This window comes from Astyanax mexicanus, chromosome 16 (genome assembly GCF_023375975.1).
Source record: "Astyanax mexicanus isolate ESR-SI-001 chromosome 16, AstMex3_surface, whole genome shotgun sequence".
Lineage (NCBI taxonomy): Eukaryota > Metazoa > Chordata > Actinopteri > Characiformes > Acestrorhamphidae > Astyanax > Astyanax mexicanus.
Genome location: NC_064423.1, coordinates 16,976,121 through 16,999,344, shown reverse-complemented (window position 1 = coordinate 16,999,344; position 23,224 = coordinate 16,976,121). Strand labels below are relative to the sequence as shown.

Here is a 23,224-nt window from a genome sequence, read left to right as displayed (position 1 = left end):
TTTTTAATTGGGCACAATAACTAATAATGCTCAATTAATCATGAGTGCATACTTTTTAACCTACGTAGCTGGCGAGGGGCTGTGGATAAAAAAATATGTAAATTGTGCTCAGGTTTTCTTTATTTTGAGCGAGCGATTTGCAATTCGTGCTAATGATTTCTTTTATTAGAGCAAATTATTTTTTAAATTTGAGCCAACCATTTCTTTAATTTGAAATAATGATTTCCTTAATTTCTTTAATAAGTGAACGATTTTTATGCACACTATGACAAGAGGCTTGAAGGGAAAGGAGCATTTTCCACTCTTGATCTGTTACAGGGCTGCGTGATTATCATCAGATAGATATATTTCTAACCTGCTGATTAATAATGCTCTAGTGTGACAGTTAGATAATACAGTGTGCAGATTTTACCAGACACCTTTTGTGCCGGGAGTAACACAAATACAGTTAATTCCAGTCATGAATAAAGGAAAAAAATTACTGATGCAGGATGATGTTCGCTCAAATAAAAAAAATAGTTCACTCAAACTAAAGAAATCGTTTGGTCAAATTAAATAAATTGTTTGGTCGAATTAAAGAAATTGTGAGCACGAATTTTAAATCGTTCACTCAAATTAAAGAAAAGGTGAGCACAAACTGCTATATCATTCGCTCAATTAATTTTTTTTATCCATGGCCCCTCCCGGCTCCGTAATAATCCTTAAAAGAAAAGTTTTTTTTTAAGAATTACAGTTTTAGCTTAGCTTAGCTTAGCTTTACTTAATTTACCAGCATTTAACTTGAAATTAATGTCTTCTGATGTTGGTGGCCAGCTGGGTAGTTACCACCCACCCCCACCCAGCAACAAGACCTGTAGAATTAGGAGGAAAACATGGCAACATCCCTGTTCCTTTACTAGTTGCAATCAGGACACAGCTCTCAAAAGGGCTTCATTTTAATATATCATGTTTGATGTAAATTATTAGAAATTTCAGCAGGAAATATTCTCTCAGCTTTAGAAGACTCCACTCCACTTTATAGAAGCACTGCAAGGTAAGAAAATGTATCCATGTAGACTAGCTTAGGTTAGCATTGCTAGCTATATGCTCAGCTAGCTAGCTAACTGTTGTACACACTGTTGTCTAAATCTCTCTTTCTGTTGATAAAAGTGTGTGGCTGTGCTTCTGTGTAATATTATAGTACTAATATACAACAACTTGTAAGATAAATCTTATATATCCCCACTGACATGAGGAAACCTTCTCAAATTGTGATGTTTTTAAATGTTTACACAATCAGCCTTTTAACTGCCCTGACAGAAAAACACAGCATTCACCAGCACAAACTAGTTTACTCTTTTTAGATGAAGATGAATTCTTCATGTTCCAAACTGTTTGTCTTCATAAAAAATATTTTATAAACATAAATCTTAATTATCATAAAAAATAAATTTAAAAAATATTATATATTTAAAAGTGATCCTAAGTTGTGGGGAAAAAAATCAGATTCTTTTACGTTAAAATAATATTAACTTTAGTACATTTTTAAATTTAAAACTATTTTAAAGTAAAATAATCGGATTATTTATCCAGTAATTAATCAGTCTGCAAGCTAGCATGGATTGGTTATTTTGTTTACTGAGACTTCTCGAAAAGCTTGCACTGAAGACAACAGAAAACTACAGTGTCTACATGGCATCCCCTCAAACCCTAGATATTGTATTCAGCTATTAATCCTAATTCAGACACATTTGTGATTTATTTGGTAATTGGTTTGTGGAGTGTGGAGTTCCACAGGGTCCTACTCTATGACCTTTCAAACTTCCGTTAATAATTTTATAGCACTGTAGTTATTTATTGGCTGCAGAACTGAATTGTAACCTTACATACATGGTCTATGTAACTGGTTACACACTTACCACAAATATTTAATGTAAAGGAATTTACCACTAAAACTGGTCTATCCCCAGTAATAAATGTATTTCAGTTTGAGAGCCACTGCTGTAGTTAAACTCCAAATATATTTTGGCAAATGTATTTTTGTAGGGTGCTCAGACTCTGATTTGCTTTCATGAAGTAGTAAGAGCATGTATTTGACATGAAGTATTGTAATGCACTTGTTAAGCCAGTAGATGGAGCCACAGAGACAGTAACGGATAGCTAATGTTCTAGTTCATGAGGAAACACTTTGTGTCAGCGTTACTTCACAAATGGAACTTTGTATATATGTTGATTTCTTCAAAATATTTTTCCACATACATAAGGTTTTAATTTTGTAGAGTCAAGCTACACCCAAATGCTGGAAAATACAAGACAAGCAGATTCACAATACTTGTGCTTTGAGCACAGATGGAACGTGTCTTCCACCTCTGCCACTATACTTCAAGAATGTCTTACAGCTAGTATTGTGTCGCATGACTTTTGCCATGTCCCCCTCAAGCTAAAGAACGCTTGACTGGCTTTTAGCATGTGTGTTTAAGGTCTCCTTTGGTGATTTTTGCCATTTGTCTGTTTGCATGGACAGTTTTAGCCAGATGCCACCGGACACAATCTTCACAATCCACTGCACTGTCTACTGTGTGTTGTAATGCCTCCTATTATGTGTTTCTGTTGCAGAGTTGACACTGTGGAATGAGGAGCGTTAGAAGTGTGGACGTTCCCAAGCCATCTACTGAGGTAACACTGCAAGATTAACTTATAAACTGCTATACTGGTCTAGAGGTATTAGATGGGTTGGGGGGTCTAGGCTTGAAGATGTCAGTATAATTAGGGCTGGTTCAGCAGCACGGCAGCTTTTTTCTTGCTGTACTTTCTGTCTCCTCCTTTCATGCCGAGGAACAGAATTTCTCTCTCTCTCTCTTTCTCTCTGTGATCTAGTCTTCAAACTCTTTCCATGTAGATGGAAGGTCCACTAATACTATAATTGGATGGCTGTATAGATAAGGACAGGCGCTTTGTCTTGTCTGGAACGTTGCTTCTGCCAGAATGACCCTGTGTGCTGTGTCCAAATTCACCCCAAAGCCACTGAGAATAGCAGTCTTTTCTACATTCCAGAGTGTGGTTATAATACCTTTATATCACAAATGATATAACCAGGTTATAATGTTGAAACGGCACTGAACTGCTATCATCGTGTAGTACAGCAATGAAGACTGCAAAGTCAGTGTTATCTTCAGTTTTGCAAACTCTGTCTTATCTTCATTCCTGAATGAAGTAGATGATGACAGGTTTGACAGCTTGAGCTGAAACCTAATTGGCTGGTATTCCGTGGTGGGTGTGCGATAGATTCCATGGACAGAGGCCAACATAAATCAACATTTTTCCAAATGTGTTGGAGTGATGAAAATCTGCCTTTAAACATGTAGAACAAGGATAAAAACACTATTCCTTTTATAAACCACTAAACTTAAACCCACTGTCGGCTACTGCCATGTTGCATTGCTTGGAAAGTAACAGGGGCCAGATGTTGACAAAAGACAGAGACCATGTAGTTTAGGGCGTAATCTCCACATAAACTCACTCACACTCACACACACACACACACACACATGCTTGTTTTGAGGGCAGGGGTGGACAGAGGTTTGGCATGGCTCGAGCTTTGCTTGAACCCATCCTGACTTATACCTTTTCCAGTCGCTCCAAAGCCAAAGACAACCTTGTGATGTTCACTGGGACTGCAGCCAAAATATGGCCTGCTTCAGCTGGGGCCAAAACCCTCCAGCAGGAGATGGAAGGCACCTCTCTTTACCCACCGACCGGTCCAGCTGAAGTCTGTTCAGTCTGTCCGCCGTCGTTTGGCTCCCCGCGGGCATGCTGAGAGTTGAGGTCAGGGGCTGAAAACTGTTGGATCTTTGCGGCAGTACATTCTCCAGCCTGGACACGGCTTGGTCTTGCAGGGCTACAAGGTTCTGGTGTCACAGAGAGCAGTCGCATCTTATGCGGCCAACTGCTTCAGACAACACTCGCTAATCTACAGCGCGATGACTGGTTGGCAGGTTGTGATGGATCTGCTAACATCTGTCATGGTTAATAATGGACATCAAGAAATAAAGAGTCTTTGCAGAGTTTAATATTTGTAGATTTTACTGGTTAGTATTTACAAATACTGATCTTGTTGATGAGGAGCTGAGAAGAGTATAAAGTAATCAACAGAGGAGAAAAAAGTGGCTTTACAGTGGCTCGCATTTTTTTTTTAAGTGTCTCCTACATGGCTTGTGGCAAAGTGCACTTCTTATATCTTTCTTTACACAATAATTTTTTTTTTGTCACTCAGATTTTTGGACTGCATGACTTCCTGAGCTGTGAATTTCTGTAGCTCCTTCAGAGTGACCATGGGCCAGAGCGCTCCTTGCTCGATTTGTTTTTTTTATTTTTGGATCATGGATTGAACATTGCTTCTTGTGATGCTCAAAGCTTGGGATATATATATATATATATATATATATATATATATATATATATATATATATATATATATATAAAGCAGGGTTATGTGTATATGTAAATATATATATATACACCTAACCCTGCTTTAAACTTCTCCACAACTTTATCGCTGTCCTGTCTGTCTGAAAAAAAAAAAAAAATTAATCAGTACTACTGAGTGCTGAAAGGTCTAAAAAATGTAGGTGCCTTTTTTTGATACAAACGCAGACAAACGGCACAGCAAGGCGCCCTGACACACACAGGCTCTCTCGCTAGCTCTCACTCATTCTGTCTCTCACTCACTTTCCCTGTCTTTCGTCCTTGCTTACTCGCGCTGTCTCTCGCTCTTGCTTACTCGCGCTGTCTCTCGCTCTTGCTTGCTTGTGCAGTCTCCCAGTCTCTCTCTCTCTTGCACTCTACCCTGAGATATTATAATACTGTAAGTCTGCCAGAAGTGAAGCAGAAGTAAACCACAAAACACTATTAGTAATGTCTTCCTCCCAAAGATACAGGGAACTACCAGCATTTCAAAAATATTCATGAATGTAACTCATGTAACATTTTTAAGTGATTGACACCATTTATATAAATATAATTTAATCTAATGCTGATATTTCTTAAAAATAGGGCTGTCCCTAACGATTATTTTTTAAACGATTATTCTAACAATTATTTTTTTCGATTAGTCGACTAATCTATTTATTGAGAAACATATTTAAATAATTATTATTTTACGTTTTAAAGCAAACTATAAAATACTATATTTATATATAATAACAACAACAACAACAACACAAGCCTACTAAACCAAACCCCACACTTATAATCACTTACATGTACAACACGTTTAGATCTATAACGCTAAAAATGGATAAGCTCCCGTACACCACAACCGTGTGTTGCACTGTTTTCTGTGACCGCTAGATTTTGTGACCACGGGCAAGTAGTTCTCAGCAGACCGGTGCACTGGCCGATTCGAAACGTGTTCGTTTCTAATGTTTACCCCGACTGGCCAAAACGGTTCAGTTTAGGGCTGAGGGTAAGGTGTAGGTATAGAAAGCTTCCGTTTTGCCAATGAACGCTCATAACTGTGAGCACTGGTCACAAAATTCCGACGGTGACAGAAAACGGTGTAACACCGCAGCGCCGACGGCGCTAGCTAAAATAACTTAAGGCTGCTAGCTTAGCTAAACACCTGAACTTATGAATAATGCTACTGTTTCTGGAAACTGTGAAATGCCATGCACAAATATAAACCAAAAATGTATAATTTCTGCCTGTGGCAGGTTTAAAACCTTTGGTAGACAGCCTTAAGTCTTTTTAAGGACACCCGCGGAGACCCTGATGTAAACGGTAACTTACTGTGTGACCCTGTTGACATAGTGCTCCTGGATGTTTGCGCTTCAAGTGCTCCTTTTGCACATATGGCAGAGGACCACATTGTTGCCCTTTTGCGTGAAATGCTCCCAAACTTTAGATGCCCGCTGGCGTTTTTTTGTAGCTGGAGATTGCTCTCCGGAGTCCATGCTCTCTAGAACTTAGATTCTCTGCCCGAACCCGACATGACCCGTGGTCCGACCCGAAATCCGACCCGGGCTCCAGAAAATAGTCCGAGATGTAGGCGTCTGTTTTTTAATTATATTTTTATTTAAAAAAAAAAGAAATAACGAAAATAACGGGGTGTTGTGCCGATTCTGTCCGCGAAGCGGGAGTCAGATTCAGCAGACAGTCGGATTCGGCACAAGCGCGGCAGCACCTCGCGGTCCGCTGTGTCAGTTGTAAGCGCTCGCGCTAGCCGCAAAATACGGCAGAAAACACTGAGGGAGCTGCAGAATTATGTATGGGACTAGAATATGAGCTCTCACCAGAACAAGCGAATCTCTCTCTCTCTCTCTCTCTCTCTCTCTCTCTCTCGCACGTGAACTCCTCCGCGTTTGACCTGCAGAACTGTGTTTAGCTGTTCTTAAAAATCATTTTAATTAAATAATAGTTCTATGCTTCTATGTTACCGTGTTAATTAACATATTTACGACGCGCCGACGCACGTTATGCAAATCGATGTATTTTCGTAATCGATGACGTCGATTATGTCGACGCGTCGCCCCAGCCCTACTTAAAAATAACTCTTAAAATCTGAAATGCATTCAGCAACATGCTTACAAAAAAGATTTATAGTTTAATCACAAGTAATGCTGCTGTTTTGTGAGAACAATTATTGCTTTTTGTATTCTTTGGTTACAATTGAGAAAAAGGTATCAAGAAAAGTAAAGTTTGGGTATCGATATCAAATTCAAAGTATTGTATTGGTATTGGTATCAATAGTACAAGTGGTATTATATTTTTGAAAGAGATAGAGACTGAAAACTCCACATCAAATATGACAAGGTACCTTCAGACTGTTATCAGCAACAAGTCCAAAAGCCAGGGTATGTGATGGTATGGTGATGTGTAAGTACGCTTCTTTGATGTAGCATTAATGTAAAAAAATCAGTGTGGATATGAGTTGCAGGCCTGAAATTCAGAAATGACTAATGAAAGCATGGATTATCTTGGGTTCATACAGTCTGCAATTAAATAAAAGTCAAAGTAAATGCCTGAAACTTTCTAATTTAGGGTTGTAGCTGCATCTCTTTCTCACCCTACCTGGCTCCTTTGGTTGCAGGTAACCATGTGGACTTTGAAAATGGTATCGGAAAATAACAAAAAATAAATGTAACTTTTAGTTCAATTTTATTGAACAGAGTCGTCATGTGTGTTATATTGTAAGTGTATAACCACCAATGTTACAATGAAATGACACAGGAATCAACCGATCTTGCCTTGTTTTACGACAGGTGGAAATAATTTTGTAAGAAACAAACACAGAACACAGTGCTCCATTCCTTCTAATAGCCTGAAAAACATCACTGACCATCTTTAAATAAAGCATATGTAATGTCTTTTAGTTTAGAATGTTCATGTTCTAAAACAGTACCAACACACTAAGACTAGACTTTCTATCTAGCAGAAATGAGCATCATCGCAGAAGTCCCATTCTTTGACGCTTTTGCCGCCCATGGGCTGACTAGAGTTCCCCACTGTGAAAAAATACCCCAAGACTGCCACACAGTCTTACCGCTGGCAGAGGACATGCTTGCAGAACTGTCCGTGTCCTTGTGCACTCCTCCCTTTGAAGCATTCCACCTTGATTTTCCATGGAGAGGTTTTCAGGGGGTTTTGCTGCTGATCAAAGGTCCATAGCTTTGATCTTCTGGCCTAAGCGCTGCCAAGAGATCACTCTGGTCTCTCTGGCGAGGGAACTGACAGGACAGTAGAGCAACAATGATAATTACAGGCTCCTCATTTTGTTTCTGTGCTTTCGGAGCAAAAGACTGGCATAAACAGATGGCCTTACCTTAAAGCCAAGAAAAAAAGAGAGAGGACTGAATTCCTGGACTGTTGTGAGGGCGAGGACAGCGGTAAAGAGCCTTTGACTATCAGACAGAAGACAGGCACGAAATAGGATAAATATAGGGAGCTGCTTGTAGCTTTTATTCGCTGTGTTGTTTAGTGGTTATGTGTCAGTGTAGGGCTGAGATGTACCAGCCCGTGAACTTTAATACATTGGAATTTAGGGAAATTTCTCCACAAACACTGTTCAACCCTTAACCAGAGGACCACTCATAGCACTTTTCCTCCTGAAGAACTCTTAAACCAGTTCCATTCAGGCTCCTAAGACCTGTGGTGCTTTTCAGTGAACCAGTTTTAGTGGAACCGTCAAAATGTCACATCATACTTCATCAACAGAGGGTGTTGCACCCAAACAGACACCCCTACAGATATCACCACGGTTCACGCTGAAGAACCTAGTATTCTTTGGTTCCCGCTGCAAACGAACGTTTCTGGTTGGTGGTTCAAAATTAGGTTCGCGAAGAGTGGTGCTGGTTCCATGTCAGTGGAAAAGCGCAATTAGGGTCATTCCACAATATTAATTGTAGAATATGTATGAATATGAATTATATGAATATATTAATATGTTTTTTCTCCTGCTCATGAAAAAATGAATGATCTTTCCTTCCCCTACTATGGCTGCTTCCTAGATTTTGGAGCACAGCTACAAACATCTCAAAATACTAGCTTTAATAATTAGAAAAAGCACATTTTTGTGCCACAAAACAAGAGGCGGGACCCTTGAAGTAAAGAAAAAGTCCTTTTAAGGACTCACCCAACCTTGGCAAATGTCTAGGCTTTAAATGTGTCAGATTACATGATTTTAAAAGAGAAATCCATGGACCAAGTTTACAAATTACGTTTTAAACAGGTGATCAGTAATGTGCAGCAGAACACAAATAAGTTTTAAATTAACTTTATTACCGATGCTAGACCCCAGAGTCCTAGTGTCTGCTAACCATTAAGCAGCTGATGTTTAGCGCTAGCTGTCAGAACAGGAGGATGTAGAGACAGAAGCAGACTCCTGATAATACATGAACAGAACCGACACCACCACTGGGGAACACGGTGACTAAGAGTGTTGAAACTTTTACAGTGTTCTAAAGGTTGAGGAGAGAACATGTTAGTGTGACTTAATAGGAACCCATAATACAGAACATGATTTGGAGAATTAGACCAGTATACAAGCTGTCAGACTCTGTGTTGTGTTATAATGGATGAGCTGTGTTCGGGTCGCACTGTAACACATGTTCAGGGGAGTGTTTCTTGTTAAAGCTGACCTGACCACCCTCACTGTGGTGAACGCTGTGTGAGAGAGAGCATGTTGACGGGACAGAAGTGGATGTAGGGTGTGTGTGTGTGTGTGTGTGTGTTTTACAGCCAATCCTGTAACTGATATGCTTAGATATTATCAAAGAAGCATTTTTAAAAAATCAGGATCTTGTAGCTAAGAAAATACAGGTGAATGATAAAAAATGAACCAAAACAAATTCAATGCTTTAACATTAAGCTATCAATGATGTCGGTAAAAGGTAAAACACCTTACACATCTAATTAATCCTGTATTTATAATGCATTACAGATGGCTTTATTCACCTTATTTAATTTGTGTTAAAACTTCAGTGCAACAGCAGATCTATTAATATAATAAGCTAGGAATGAACATCGCTTCATCACCCCAGGAGCTTCATAACTGAGTTTCTCCTCCACAAAATGCTAAAAGCAGACAAATGGAAGTTTGGGTTGATGTTTTTTTTTTGTTATTCATTGCCTTCAACAAAGTTGTACTTCCTCGTATTCCTTGTATTGGAATAGTGAATTAGTATAGCTAGCTACTTTCTCATCAGTGTTCTGATCAGTGTTGGGTACTAATGATGGATGATTAATTATTGGTCAGTTATTGATACAGTAAGTGCCACTTAACATTATCCTGAAGTTTCTGGCTGCAACTCCCAGTCTTCTGAATGTTAATCTTATATTGACAGATCTTGTCTATGGTGATCAAACATGCACAACTAAAAGCCTGTGTCAGTAATGAGAGCACCGTAATGTAGATAAACTCCAGTCATTTAAAGGAGAGTCTGGATACTTTTGTATGTACAATATGATCAGAAATGAGTGAATTACTTGTACAACAGCTGGTTAGAGACATTGTAAATGCTTAGCTTCTTCAGCAGTAACATAAATATAGTGTATAAGTGCTTATGTACAATATTAGAAGCCTTACAGAAGCTTTATCCGAAGCTAAGGAGTTATAAGTTAACATACTATCTCACACTTTCAGAAGAAAACCAAAACATAATAATGAAGTAGAAAAAAAGTAAATATACAGCAGTCATGTTGGGGGGGGTGGGGGGGTGGGGGGGGGGGGGGTGCTTGGGGATTGGGGGGTCTGCAATATTAATATTCTTGCCACGAAGGACAAGGCTGACTGGAGACTGCAGTTATGTGGGGAGCATGGGTAGGAAGTGAGTGGACGGGTGTCTCCTCCGTGCTTTATGTCCCCTCCTCGGCTTCCCCCTGCCGTTCAGAGACACGAACATCTGCCTCCCGCCGTGTTTCCAGCGCAGGGACGCGTACGTGTTGTAGCCGTTCTCCTCGATCCGCTCTTTAAACTTGCAGCTTGGGTTATATCTGGCCTGTCGAGGGGAGAAAGAGTCAGAAAGTCATGACCATGTTCAGTTTTCAAAGAGAGTTCAGTTTCGGCTGTTTCAACTTCTCAACTTCTGGTAAGGACTTTAACTCCTTATGCCTGTCCCACACTGCACCCACTCAACATATTATAAAGGCATTAAAGAGGCAAAAACATAAATCTGAAAGGTAAAAGGAAGTCGTTTTAAAGTGGTTTAAAAGACGTTAATGTCAAGACTCATTTTCTAGATTAAAACTCTAGAAAAGACATCTTGAATGCCCTTGAAAAATCCTCCTTTTCAACTTTCACATTCTACCAAAATTTAACGGCCTCTTCAATTTTAGTGGTTTCTTCATTGGGGTAATGGGTATCACCCCACCAAAATGATGAAGATCTGTGGAATGTTTCAAAAGTTATAGGACATGATACTTGTTCCTATCCCATGACATTTGACAGGGGGATGGGGAGGGATGGTGTTTCTGCACAGTTTATCAACAACAGATCAAAACAAATTCTCTTTGGTTGACTTTAAAACCCGTATATACAGCTATAGTGATCTACTGCTCATCTGCCATGCCTGAGTATCTTATTTCAATATGTAGGAGAGATGGTATGAAGACAATATGCCCTGTTTAAGATTCCACAGAGTGAGTGTTATCAGTGCTATCTCTCAGCCTGCAGTCAGATAAGATCAGTTCCTGAGTGAATGATGTGATTAATAGTCATTACAGTTGATTCAAACAGGGATGAAAACAGCAGCATCTGTGCTTTGAGAGAATCTCCTGGATTGTCTTGTTTACTTTGAGACGAGGGGAAAAACAGAGCCTATAAGGAATTTCGCTGTAGCTAGGTGACCGACTGATGGCCAGGCTGAGATTTCTCATCGAATGATTAAAGCACTCAGACACCAAGGATAGGACATTCTAGTTAAACAAACCACAAACAACTGTCTGATGGCACGCACAAGCCTTACAGGAGCAGAACAGTCACCAGGCAGGAGTCCCCTAGGTGTTCTCATAAATCTCATAAAGCCAGTGCAAGCAGCTCACTTAACCCTTTCACTCACGCAAGTTTCTTTCAAAATGTCACATTCACAAATATGGACAAATTACGAACAATTAAACTAAACAAGATTTGGGTTGTGATTTTTGTAAAATACCATTAAGTAAGCACTTCTAGTGTCCCCTGGGCTGGTCAAGGCATCAGTGTTATGCCAGCTTCAAACTACACAACTTTTTGAGTCATCCGGTTGTTGTGCTCATCAGATTGTACAACTGGTTGTGCTGTAACTTATCTTTCATTGTAGTTCAAACAACCTCATGGCCCAGATACTTTATGCTTGCGGGCCTATTGCCGACCCCTGACCTAAACTCTAGTTAACGCCACATGACTGAGTGAGTGCCAAGAGATCCCTGATTTTTCTCCAAGTAGAGGTTTTTGTTGCAAAACTACAAAAAACTGTCGGCGACTGGAAAACTGGGCTAAAATCTTGTAGTGTGAAACTGGCATTATCGGGGCCAGACCCAGCTTTGCATATAAACTACAGGTCTTTCATCACTTCTTGCATGATGTGCTACATTTTGATTGTCCACATACAACAATCAAACTTTCTAGAGTTCAGAGATTTCCTCTATAAACATAATTAGAGGATTCTTACAGTGACCACTGAGCCTTAAACGGTTAAAGCTTGTTACAGTTGTCTGTAAAACAGGGTTTGGGTGAGTTGAGTAAGTTTTTGATTCATTTTACTGTCAATCAACCTTACATTCACCTCCTGCTTCAGCCTAAACACAACTCGACCCCGCTCTGGTTTGGATCATATTCAACCAAGTTTTGACTCTTAGCAACTGGAGACTCCATATTCCCAAACACTCCAAATACACATGGTTCCAAATGTTTTGTTAGATATTGAGAGAGAAAAGCGAGTGCAGTCCTTACAGACTTCCTTATTATAAAACAACTGGAGATGTACCTACCGATCCAAAGAGTGTGCCTTTTTTGGACATGGCTAAGTACAGGCCGGTGCTGACAGATTTGATGGCGACGACTCCCACACTGACAGATCGGATTTCCATCAGACCTGGAGAAAAAAGAGAACTCTGGATTACTGTGAAGTCTGGGTTAGAGAGTGGGAGTTTCCTCATCAAATTCTACTCTATCATTACCGATTAGAGAAACAGACACCCGTATTCCCTCTGGATGTTCCTTTCCTCAGGACTCGAAAAATGACTCTGTTTCTTAAAGAAAACAAATAAAACTAAGATGGAAGGCAAGTTTCTCTTTCTAAATCAACCTTTTTTGGGCATCAACACCAGCTGCACTTTACATTGAGTGGCCATTCTATGACTGGACCAACACTCTGTAAAAAATACAAATTACCCCTTAGAGGGTTCATTTTACTTCCTTCATTTTCTCAAACATTTGCAACTGACGACCCAACTACCAAGAACCAAATGTTCTGCGGCCCACGGGAACATTTAATCAACCGTTTAAAATCCAAACAAAAAGAGCACAACGAGCATAAACAACTAATGTATCTATATAACTATCCAATCGATTGATAGGATCCAGTTGATGTATGATCTTTTATGGTTTGAGAAAATGAATCATAATGTGTAAAACTCAAATACAAGAAGTTAAGAACATTTCACCCAGACTCATTTTTCATGTTTTAATTAATTAAGTTTTAATCTAAAAAGTTAAAATGTTAATATTTGATCTTGCAAATGTACACAAATAAAAGTTTACACAACATGTTACTGAATCCACATGTTTTAATCTACAAACCCAAATTAAAACAGGTTGGACTGTAATAAAAATGCACATTTAAAAAAGCACAGTGTATGTTACATTTCCCAAGATATTTCATGGTTTGTCTGTATAACTTTATTCCATTTATTAATCTACATCAATTTTAGTTGTAAAACACATTCTAAAAAAGTTTTTCATTCAGTTTCAGTTATTTGGTCCCATTCTTTTTGCAAACATCTCTTAAAGAGGCACTAAACCCTAAACCATATTTTTTCATTAATAGCTGAAATGTCTTTCTTAGAAGTTGTGAAACATAGCAGTCCTGCTTAAAATTTGTATAAAAATTTCCTAACCTTTAAAAAAAAGCCTTTATTGCGGCCATTTCCGCCTCTGCAGCGCCCTCTCAGGTTTAACTGTGCTATAGGCTAGGATTATGTGTCCTTAAACTTAAACTTTAGACACTCCTCAGCCCAATTAGGTCTCCCATCTGCCCCGTCCATAAAAATATACATTACGCACTGCCCCACCCAAACTAATTTTCCCATTTTTTTTTTAGCATTTTTCAAATCCAATTTGATTTGAGGGTGGAGTCAGTTAAAATAAGGGGGTTTAGCTATTTTTTAAGGTACAGTCCAGTACCAGTACCAGTACTAGAACCAGTCCCAGTCCATTACTCTCTTGTTTCACAGCAGTGCCTTTGTATTGTGTGCAGCATGTGGTTTTGCATTGTCTTTTTGAAAACTGCATGGATGTCCCTGTAAAAAATGTACTCAGTTTTCTTTTTTAGGAATATGTTACAGGCCTGAAATCCAGAAATCAAAAAATAAGTTTATCAGATAAAACATTAAAAAAAAAAAAATTCTTGGTATATTGGTGCTGTTAACCTTTTCCAAACTCATAAATCTTATAGACCAGGTTCAGGATCTTAAGTGTCTGATCTGTTTTTACTCTAAACAAGAAACCAGACCAAATATTCTGCCACCAAACTAAAACCCTTCCCCACTAAACCCTGAATGGGATGTGATTGCTATACAGGAGGATCTGCTGAGGAATTCCTCCTCACACTGTTTCTAAAGGACCCTGATGTCCCCTAGATGATGCTATCTGTTTGGAAGACCCGTGCTACTTAAGAGCAATACAGCCTGGCTCAAAAGGAACAAAAAGGAAACACGTCAAGATCCAAAACATTTAGCCTGACGGAAAAGGACACAGTCTGATGTGCTGCTGGAACTGGACTGTAAACACTGGAACAGATCAAGGTGCTGAATGAGATGTTGACCACGTGCCAGCAAAGACATGAAGGCAGCAAAGTACTGGAGCTAACTCGTAGGCCAACAGCTGGGCTGAACACATGTACTGAAGGTGGCAGAGGAAAGTCCTTGGAGTCTAAATTCTGCTTGTGAGCAATGATTACAACATATAAATGAACAGAGCAACGAGAATCCAGGCTTTGATTCACAGCCGACAAGTTAGATAGACATTTTGTGGATAGAAGACACATACAAGCGCTGCAGTTGTTTAGTTGTGTAACTGGATTCTCATATATTTCCAAACAGCCTTCAGTTCTACAAGGAGACCAAGACATTTTCCCATCAGAAAGATTTACAGTGGAATTGATTAAAGGGGCATCTGGTTGTTATAACTGCTCCCATTCCCTGTTTTTAACACAAAGCTAACTTTTCATGTTTTGATCTAAAAACCCAACAAATTTCATTATATTAATGTACATTCACATAAAAAACATGGCCTTTTAAAGTTAATTAAAACAATCACAACCAATCAGTTTGATTTAAGGGTAAAGTAATCGTCTGCTGTTTTTCTCTTTGCTACAGTAACAGCTTCTACCTCTATGCTAAGGCCTTGTACTATATTTTGGAATATTGCTGAGGTTTTGATGGCATTTGGCCATGAGAGTGTTAGGTCAGACAGTGATAACTGAGTCAGTTCTACAGCTCCACAGCCCGGTGTTGTGAGGCTTCATAAATGCCTCTATTTACTAGACTGCATTGGGCTTGGTGACTTTAGACTCCAGAGCTTCCTGTTATACAGGTGCATCGCAAAAATTGCCACCCTCTTTTATGGCGATGCGGATTTCATTTTCCAGCAGGACTTGGCACACTGCCTACACTGCCCACACTGCCAAAAGTACCAATTGGTCTTATATAATATTCTAATTTTCTGAGATAATGACATTGTTTTTTTTAATTGACTGTAAGCCACAATCAGCAACAATAAAAGAAATAAACACTTAAAATAGATTACTCTGTGTGTAATCTTTAGCTATTAATAAATAAAAGACAACATTTTTTAAATTACTCTAAAATTTCATTCATGTTTATAAGGATTCCCACTGAAGTGAATATTTCTAAATGATCCTCTCTCCATTGAAAGGAAGGGAACCGGTGAGAGTTTGTGCACATGCCAGGTATACCCATCATTCTTCACTGGAAGAGGAAGACATTAAACATTAAACAAACCAAGCAATTTTTTTTTTTGTGTGTCATCGGTCTGGAGCTGTTCCGGACAGCTGTGCAGGTAGACTCGGACTCAGAACTAAGTATGCCTGTGCCGTCAAGGTCAGAGTCAGAGTGTGTTTGCAAACATCACACACAGCATGGTGGAAGCGTGCAAGCAGCTCGTAAGCCCCCTCCACCAGCCTCCCTGATGACTGGAGCTCACGGTGAGTTTATGAGGACTTCAACACCCAAATGAAAAGCTCTGGTGCCTAAAAGTGCTGCTACTTCTAATCTCAGCAATTAGCTGACTGGAGAAGGGAGCCCAAGGAGTCAGGTCCTCCCTTCAGTGGCACTTTATAGCACGTTAGAATTTGGTAGACCTCCTTAAAGCTTAGCTGACAATGAGTTTCATATGGAGCTTTATCTCTGGAGGAATGTCATAAAAGAATACCAATGCATATTTCTTTCTTCTACAGTGTATAATATTATTACCGTATTTACTATAAGGTGCACTTAAAATCTGTTGCAATTTATGTATAAATTTTACCAGTCAGGTTGTACACTGAAAAAAATGATGAGTCAAATTTACTAAAAAAAATTCTGCAACTTTCTGCGTTTGCTTTTTTTAAGTAAATTTAATTTCACATAAATTTAAGTAACTTCAACTCGGTTTCAAGATGTTACATAGAGTAAATAAGTGAAATGAACTTCAGTCAATTCTTTCTTTTAGTAAACTTAATTTATTTTTGCTGAATCAATCCTTTCTTTTAGTAACCTTAAACACACATATTACACTGTCTCATATTTCATGGTATTTTCGCGATAACGAAACTCTTATTATATTGCTGATAGAACCGCATAGGCAAGAAATTACTTTTAAAAACATTTGTTATAATGCCATAATGCAGAGTTTACAAAAACATTTAAAACTTTACTGCACTAAAAGAAACATTATGTTAACAATGTCTAAAATTGGCATTGAATTCTCTGGGCTCAGAAGCACATGTATTGTGGTTAGACAAACACCATTTAATCTGGACTAAAGAGGAAAAGGACCATCCAGGCTGTTATCAGAAAAAAGTCCAAAAGCTAAGGTACACCAAGACCTTAGACCTATTCATCATCTATGCACTTCAAAAAGATATCAAGACAATGCAAAGCCCCATGCTGCACACATTACAAAGGCATGCCTGTGGATGAAAAGGGATCCGGTACTGGCCTTTTCCCTATAAAGAATGTTTGGAAATTTTTGCGTATCTAAAGACGTGTTTGTGGGATGAATGGGACACAAAAACACCTAGAACACTTCACTGCTTCCTTGGTATCTTCAGCGCTGAATGTCTTTTAAAAGAACATACAAATAAAATAAATAAATAAATGAACTTAAATAAATACATTTTTGACCAGGGGTTCCCATAGGTTTGCATTAAAGTGTAAAATGTAGCTGGATTTTGAAAACACAGAACACGCATGTCTCGGTCAGGATCAATCGTTAGGTCTTTTGTGTGAGTTTTTAAATGGAGATGAGTTCGCTTTTCTTTGTGCGGCGGCTCATTCTCTTAACCTTTGGCATGTTTTTGGCTCCGACTGCCGATGACCTGCTTACAGCTACAAGCAAATCCTCATCTATATGTGCTTAGTCAACTGTGGCTCCACCATTTTCCCAGTTTGTATGGGATTTCTCAACGCATGGAATGAGCCCTTAGCTTAGCCTTTTTTCTTTCTTTCTTTTTTTTTGTCTTTCAGTCTTCTCTTTTAGCCCCCACTCCATACACTTTGTTGGATGTGAGCCCATCTTCAGATCATTCAGTCTTTTTTGACCTTAGAAAAGGTAAAAAGAGAGGTGGAGATAGCGAAGAGAGCGAGAGAGAGAGAGGGAGAAGGGAACACCCTGAGTTTCTTTTGTGGAAATTATAGTTGGATGAGGAGACGGAGGAGGGGCTAAGGGTTTTAGATGGTAGTAAGAAGGTCTTAGTGGTGGGGAGGGTTTTTTTGGGGTCAGGAGGGTCATAAAATTATGTTTCCTTCAGCTGGCCCTTTGCTCCCAATAGGCTTTTGTTGCCTACCTGAGATCTGGAAGCTGACATGGACTTATTAATGACCCGGCTTTTGTCACAAAGAGCAAGGCTCCTCCCACCTCAATTAAAAGAGGAGGGGAGGCAGAGCGAGTGAAAGATTGGGCAACGTTTCTCTGGCTTTTCCCAACTGCCTTCTTTCTTTTTTTTCCTGGAGGTCTTTAATTTCTCAGGTCGCCCCCTTCAGCATCTCTCTCTGGCCTGTCGCCCCTCGGAAAAAAGCCTGGGAATCTCTGGGTTCCAACAGTGCGCTCGCCCTTGATTGACATACCTTTTCAATTATTTCACAGTTTGCTAAGAGAGGGCACTGTTGTTTTTTTCTGCTCCTTCTCTTTCTCTTTTATGCCTCCCTTTCAAAACACAGGCTTTTCATGTTGGGTTCCTCGCTGCTGGGCCTAATGGCCGTGACCAGGACCTTTGATCTGATCTGCCTCCTCCGAGGTGCTCTGAGCGGGTCTTGGTCTCGGCCTGTGTGTGGTGAGCTTTCAAACCATAAAAGGCCACACCAGCTGCCGCTGCTCCGAACAGCTTGGTGCCGACTCATGAGAGCTACTGTTTCGGGCCGCTCAGGGCCTTGGGTTCATCCTGCTGAAGACGCGTGCTTTTAAACCCACGTAGGTTTACACGGGCAGGTTCACCTCTTCAGGAGTTTCCTTTGTTCACATGTCAAACAGCAGAAGAATCACACAGGGAATGTGTACATACATATGTACATACTAAGAACATACATACTTATGTACATAAGTATGGATACTGTAGCACCTATGCTAGGGTGGGCGATATGACCCTAAAATAATATCACAATATTTCAAGGTGTTTTTGCATTAACGATATTCTTGGTGATATGACAAAATATTGTTTTTTTTATTTCAAATATATATATTGCTGCAAAAATATATAAAAAATATGTTTTATTTAACATAAAGTATATATAGTTCTATATTCAGTAGAAACACAATCTATAAATGTGTTTTGTAAACAGTAACTTACCAAGACCAAGATTTTGTATAAAATAAAAAAGGGGTGCCGCCATGTTTTCCTTGTAACTCAGCAGGTCTTGCTGCTGGGTGATAGTGGGGGTAAGTTAACTAAGTTAAATAAAGCTAAGCTAAGTAAACAAAACTGTTATTTTTAAAACAACATTTTCTTTTAAAGTCAAATGAGTGCAGGATTTTAATCTACACAAATTTCTCTCCTGAAAACTGATTATTTGGGTGAGTAAAGCACTTCTTTTATTTACAGTAAGCTTAGATTTCCAGATTTCAGATTTAGATTTCAAATAGGGGCGGGTGCAGGAGCATTTGCAGCTAACTGCCAGCGCTAGCATTTAGCGCTAGTAAATGCCGTCCGCCCAATATATTCACCTCTGAACGGCGAAAAAGCTAGTGCTTAGCGTGGTTAGCTAATGCTAATGCTGCTCCAGCAGTGCTAGCCAGGGTTAGCAGCAGGCTACAGGCCAATAATACTTACCTCTAAATTGCAGAAGAGCTAGCTCTTAGTGCAGTTAGCGGCTAATGCTAATACTGCTCCAGCCTCTGTGCTGGAGAATTAAACTGAAACTCCTGCATAACGCTGTACTTCAGCTCCTTAGAACCTGACTGTTAAAATGAATGTGTAAGGTGCTCCCGATTGCAAAAAAACTGACAATATTTAGGAAAATTAAAGGATTTTAGGTGTGCCTTATAGTGCAAAAAATCCAAACAAGAACTTTTGGACCTGTTTGTTGCATTTTGTTGCATATATAGTCAGCCCCTATGCTACGGTGGCCGAGAAAGCCCAACGCAGTGCAAATTGAAAAGCGCTGCAAAAGCACAAAACACATCCATCAAAATTACAACACAGGCGCAGCAAATAGAAAAACGCGCTGCAAATAGAAAAACGCGCTGCAAATAGAACCACAACACAACGGAGGTGAGTCACAACACAACGGAATTTTCCCGGGGGACCTTAAAAAATACTGTACCAGCTAAGCTGCGTCTTCAGTAACGTCTCGGACTTCACTATGTGTACAAAGGACAATAAGTGGCAAACGTTTTGTGAAGCAGAACTTTTAATAATATGCACACAACCGTGGTAATCACAGGTAATAAACATAACTTACTTTTCAGAAGCTTGTTTGCCACTTATTGTCCTTTGTATACAGCTGGTACAGCATCTTTTAAGGTCCCCCGGGAAAATTCTGTTGTGTTGTGACTCACTTCCGTTGTGTTGTGGTTCTATTTGCAGCGCGTTTTTCTATTTGCAGCGCGTTTTTCTTTTTGCAGCGCGTTTTTCTTTTTGCAGCGCCTGTGTTGTAATTTTGATGGATGTGTTTTGTGCTTTTGCAGCGCTTTTCAATTTGCACTGCGCTGGGCTTTCTCGGCCACCGTACTATGCTGACTAAAAAAGGTCACATAAACCAAAACACCTGCACGACTTGGTGTTTTGTGCTTTTGCGAGTTGGTACTAAGTTACGACAACCTCACAAGTAGAGCTGAGCGTGTTGTGGAGGGAGTCTACACAGAGCCAGCTGTGTTTCCGGGCCTGCATCATACCTATTAAGTCTCTGAAGTCCAGCAAGATTTATTCATCCCACCCAATAGGCTATGACACACGTCTCACCCAATACATACACACACTGAGTGACCTCTGCATTACTGCTTGTCTCACACCCCTGGGAACACTTCCATCCATATATATACTCCGGCGTTTTTTTCCTCCTGGCCGCAGAGCCGGACTTTGATTGAGAAGTTAAGACCTGACAGACGCTGAATTTTCATGACGACCTCCGAGTTGAACTGGAGGCGGTATTGTGCGGACTGGAGCTGCCTGGCTCGGCCTCAAATACTGTTCACCACTTAGAACGATCCTCACGTCTAATTTAGCAGCCGTGACACCCCACAGCAGCAATAAACATAACTTCTCATAATTAATGATGTTATAATTTGCACAACCTTCACTGTTTTTTTTTAGAAGAATTCTTACCAAGAATAATGAAACTGTGAAGGAACATGAGTGTAAGCAAGCACACAGTGTGGATGTTGTGTCTAAAATCTAGGCTGTCTGCAAGCATAGTAAACCCACTAAACGTAAAAAAAAAAAAGACGTATATACCCGTACGCACACGTGCTGACATGCCAAATGTCATTGGACAGGAACTAGAGGGAACTATTGTGTTCCATGACTTTTGCCATCTCCCATAGAAGCTAAAGAATGCTTGCACTGAACTGCAGGGTATGCACATAGGCTCTCCTGTATTGAATAAGTATGTAACTTTTGACAGAGTCACTTGTTTGTTCATATCAACGCTGTCCAATTAAAAACAAGTATCTCTAAAACAGCAGTTTAACAGGTGAGAGATAAAACATTCTTAATGTTTAATGGAAGTCAATATAAAAAGAGTTTATTTTAGCTCATTTATGAAAATTCCTATTGGTCCATTCTTCAAGAATTTTTGCCACAGTGTAAGTGACAGTTTGTGTGTTCAAACTAAACTTTTATTGACATACTGTTTTATTAAAGATCATGTTTTTTTTTTTAAGGACAATATGAACAATTTTAGCAAATATGAACTATTTTAACCAGATGTTGCCCATCATGATCATTACCATTCATGATGTATATCCAGTAGTCATGTGACAATGTGGACTGAGGAATTTTGAATGCTCTTACTTTGGAATATGAAATGTCCCATCAATCTGGCACCAGCTATGGCACCCATAGAACTGCTCAATTAAGTAAAGAAAAAAATGACTTTTTTCTAAGTAAAGAAAAAAATGATCCCTTTGCAAAGACCATCAAAAATGGTATGATGAAACTGGCTCCAATCAGGACCACCGCAGGAAAAGGAAGACCAAGAGTTACCTCTGTTGCACAGGATCATTTCGTCAGAGTTACCAGCCTCAGAAACCCCAAGTAAACAAACAGCACCCCAAATAAAAGCACCTAAATGCTTCAGAGTATTCTGCTTTGTTTAACATTTTTAAGTTACTATATGATTCCTCATGTCTTCCTTCATAGTCTGTATGACTTCATTATAAATTTACAACGTATGAAAAAAAAACATTGAATGAGAAGATGTGCCAAAACAAATCTGCATGCTCCTTACTGATTCGAGATCTAAGAGCTTAAAAACATAGCGCATCCAACAATAAAAGCAGCTTTGTGCATCTTTTACATAGTGACGTACATGTGGGGTCTCACAAATATTGCATATTTTATGTGCTAATCTATTTTACTATTGCTAATTTTAGTAGTTTATTTTAGCAGTTTAATCACTGATAAGGTCTTTAATTTCTTAGATGTAACGTAGACACATTCAGATTATGTAAGGACATGAAGACAAACCATATTCTGATGCACATCTACATTACTGCCTGTACAAGGATGTACTTTACTACAGTAGAATTGCCTCTACTGTATAATTACTGTACAGCTTCTAGTACAGTAATGTACTGTTATATTTGTACTGAGAAACACAATTGTGAATGGAGGCCTTCTTTTACGAATGTGTTACAGAAGCTAGCAAGGCAGAACCTGAAAGAAAGGTGAGAAGAAGAGAAAGACAGAGAGGAAGAATGGATGTGACTGATGGGATTCATTCGCTGGCCTGATTTCTCAGCTTGGTCCCACATTCTTGCCGTCTCTCGGGGTGGGTACAGGTAGCACTGCGACTGATAACATCAAGGCTTTCCAACCTGAAGCTCACAGGTCAGTTAAACCCCACAAAGATTCAGTGCAGGTTCAGATTTAAGGCGTGTTAATGGGTTTAACACATTCTCTTTGCAACCGACCAATCTAATAAAAAAGTAATTGTACACTGATATGCCACATGTCATGGTACAAGAAGTAGTATTGTGTAATATTGAATGGATTGGATGAGATTTGTGCTGAGTTACTTGTCTGATGGCATGGACAATTTTGGCCAGATTTTGTGGGTCACAATCATTATCACCCATGCAACATTGTAATGCTGAGGATCAAGGAATATAAAATTCCAGCACAACTTTCAGACCTCAAACAATGCATAGAAAACAAGTTCATATTCATAAAGTTTTAAGAGTTCGGAAATCAATATTTGGTGGAATAACCCTGTTTCTTTAATCACAGTTTTCGTGCATCTTGCCATGTTCTCCACCAGTCTTACACACTGCTTTCGGTTAACTTTATGCCACACCTGGTGCAAAAATGTAAGCAGTTCAGGTTGGTTTGATGGCTTGTGATCATCCATCTTTCTCTTGTTTATATTCCAGATGTTTTCAATTTGTTTTAAAAAAAAAAAAATTACCATCATTTTTAAGTGGTCTCTTATTTTTTTCCAGAGCTGTACATATCTGATAACACCTTATATTGTATATATGTGTACATGTTCCCAAGACATCCCCTAAGGTAAAACTTCGATTTTTTTTTTTTTCGAAAACGATCGATTTACAAACTGCTATTTCACAATCGCTGGCATGTCAATGTCATTTTAATACAAAGACAATTCCTCATATTGT

The 23,224-nt window shown here is 39.2% G+C and overlaps 1 protein-coding gene and 1 long non-coding RNA gene across 2 annotated transcripts in view; one reads left to right on the top strand and one right to left on the bottom strand.

Moving 5' to 3' along the window:
* The first annotated feature begins 759 nt into the window (after positions 1 to 759).
* LOC125782304 (uncharacterized) lies at positions 760 to 22,441 on the top strand. The gene is made up of 3 exons (XR_007424927.1): positions 760 to 1,033; positions 2,596 to 2,655; positions 22,245 to 22,441. It is a non-coding gene; the product is annotated as an uncharacterized LOC125782304 (long non-coding RNA).
* The window catches only part of fgf22 (fibroblast growth factor 22), a 34,402-nt gene continuing 21,380 nt past the window's right edge, over positions 10,203 to 23,224 (bottom strand). Inside the window, exons 2-3 of the mRNA XM_007240250.4 lie at positions 12,442 to 12,545; positions 10,203 to 10,472 (exon numbers count right to left, since the gene is read on the bottom strand). Of these exons, the coding sequence (XP_007240312.2) occupies positions 10,278 to 10,472; positions 12,442 to 12,545 (299 nt within the window). The 3' untranslated portion in view covers positions 10,203 to 10,277. The remainder of the gene's footprint in view (positions 10,473 to 12,441; positions 12,546 to 23,224) is intronic.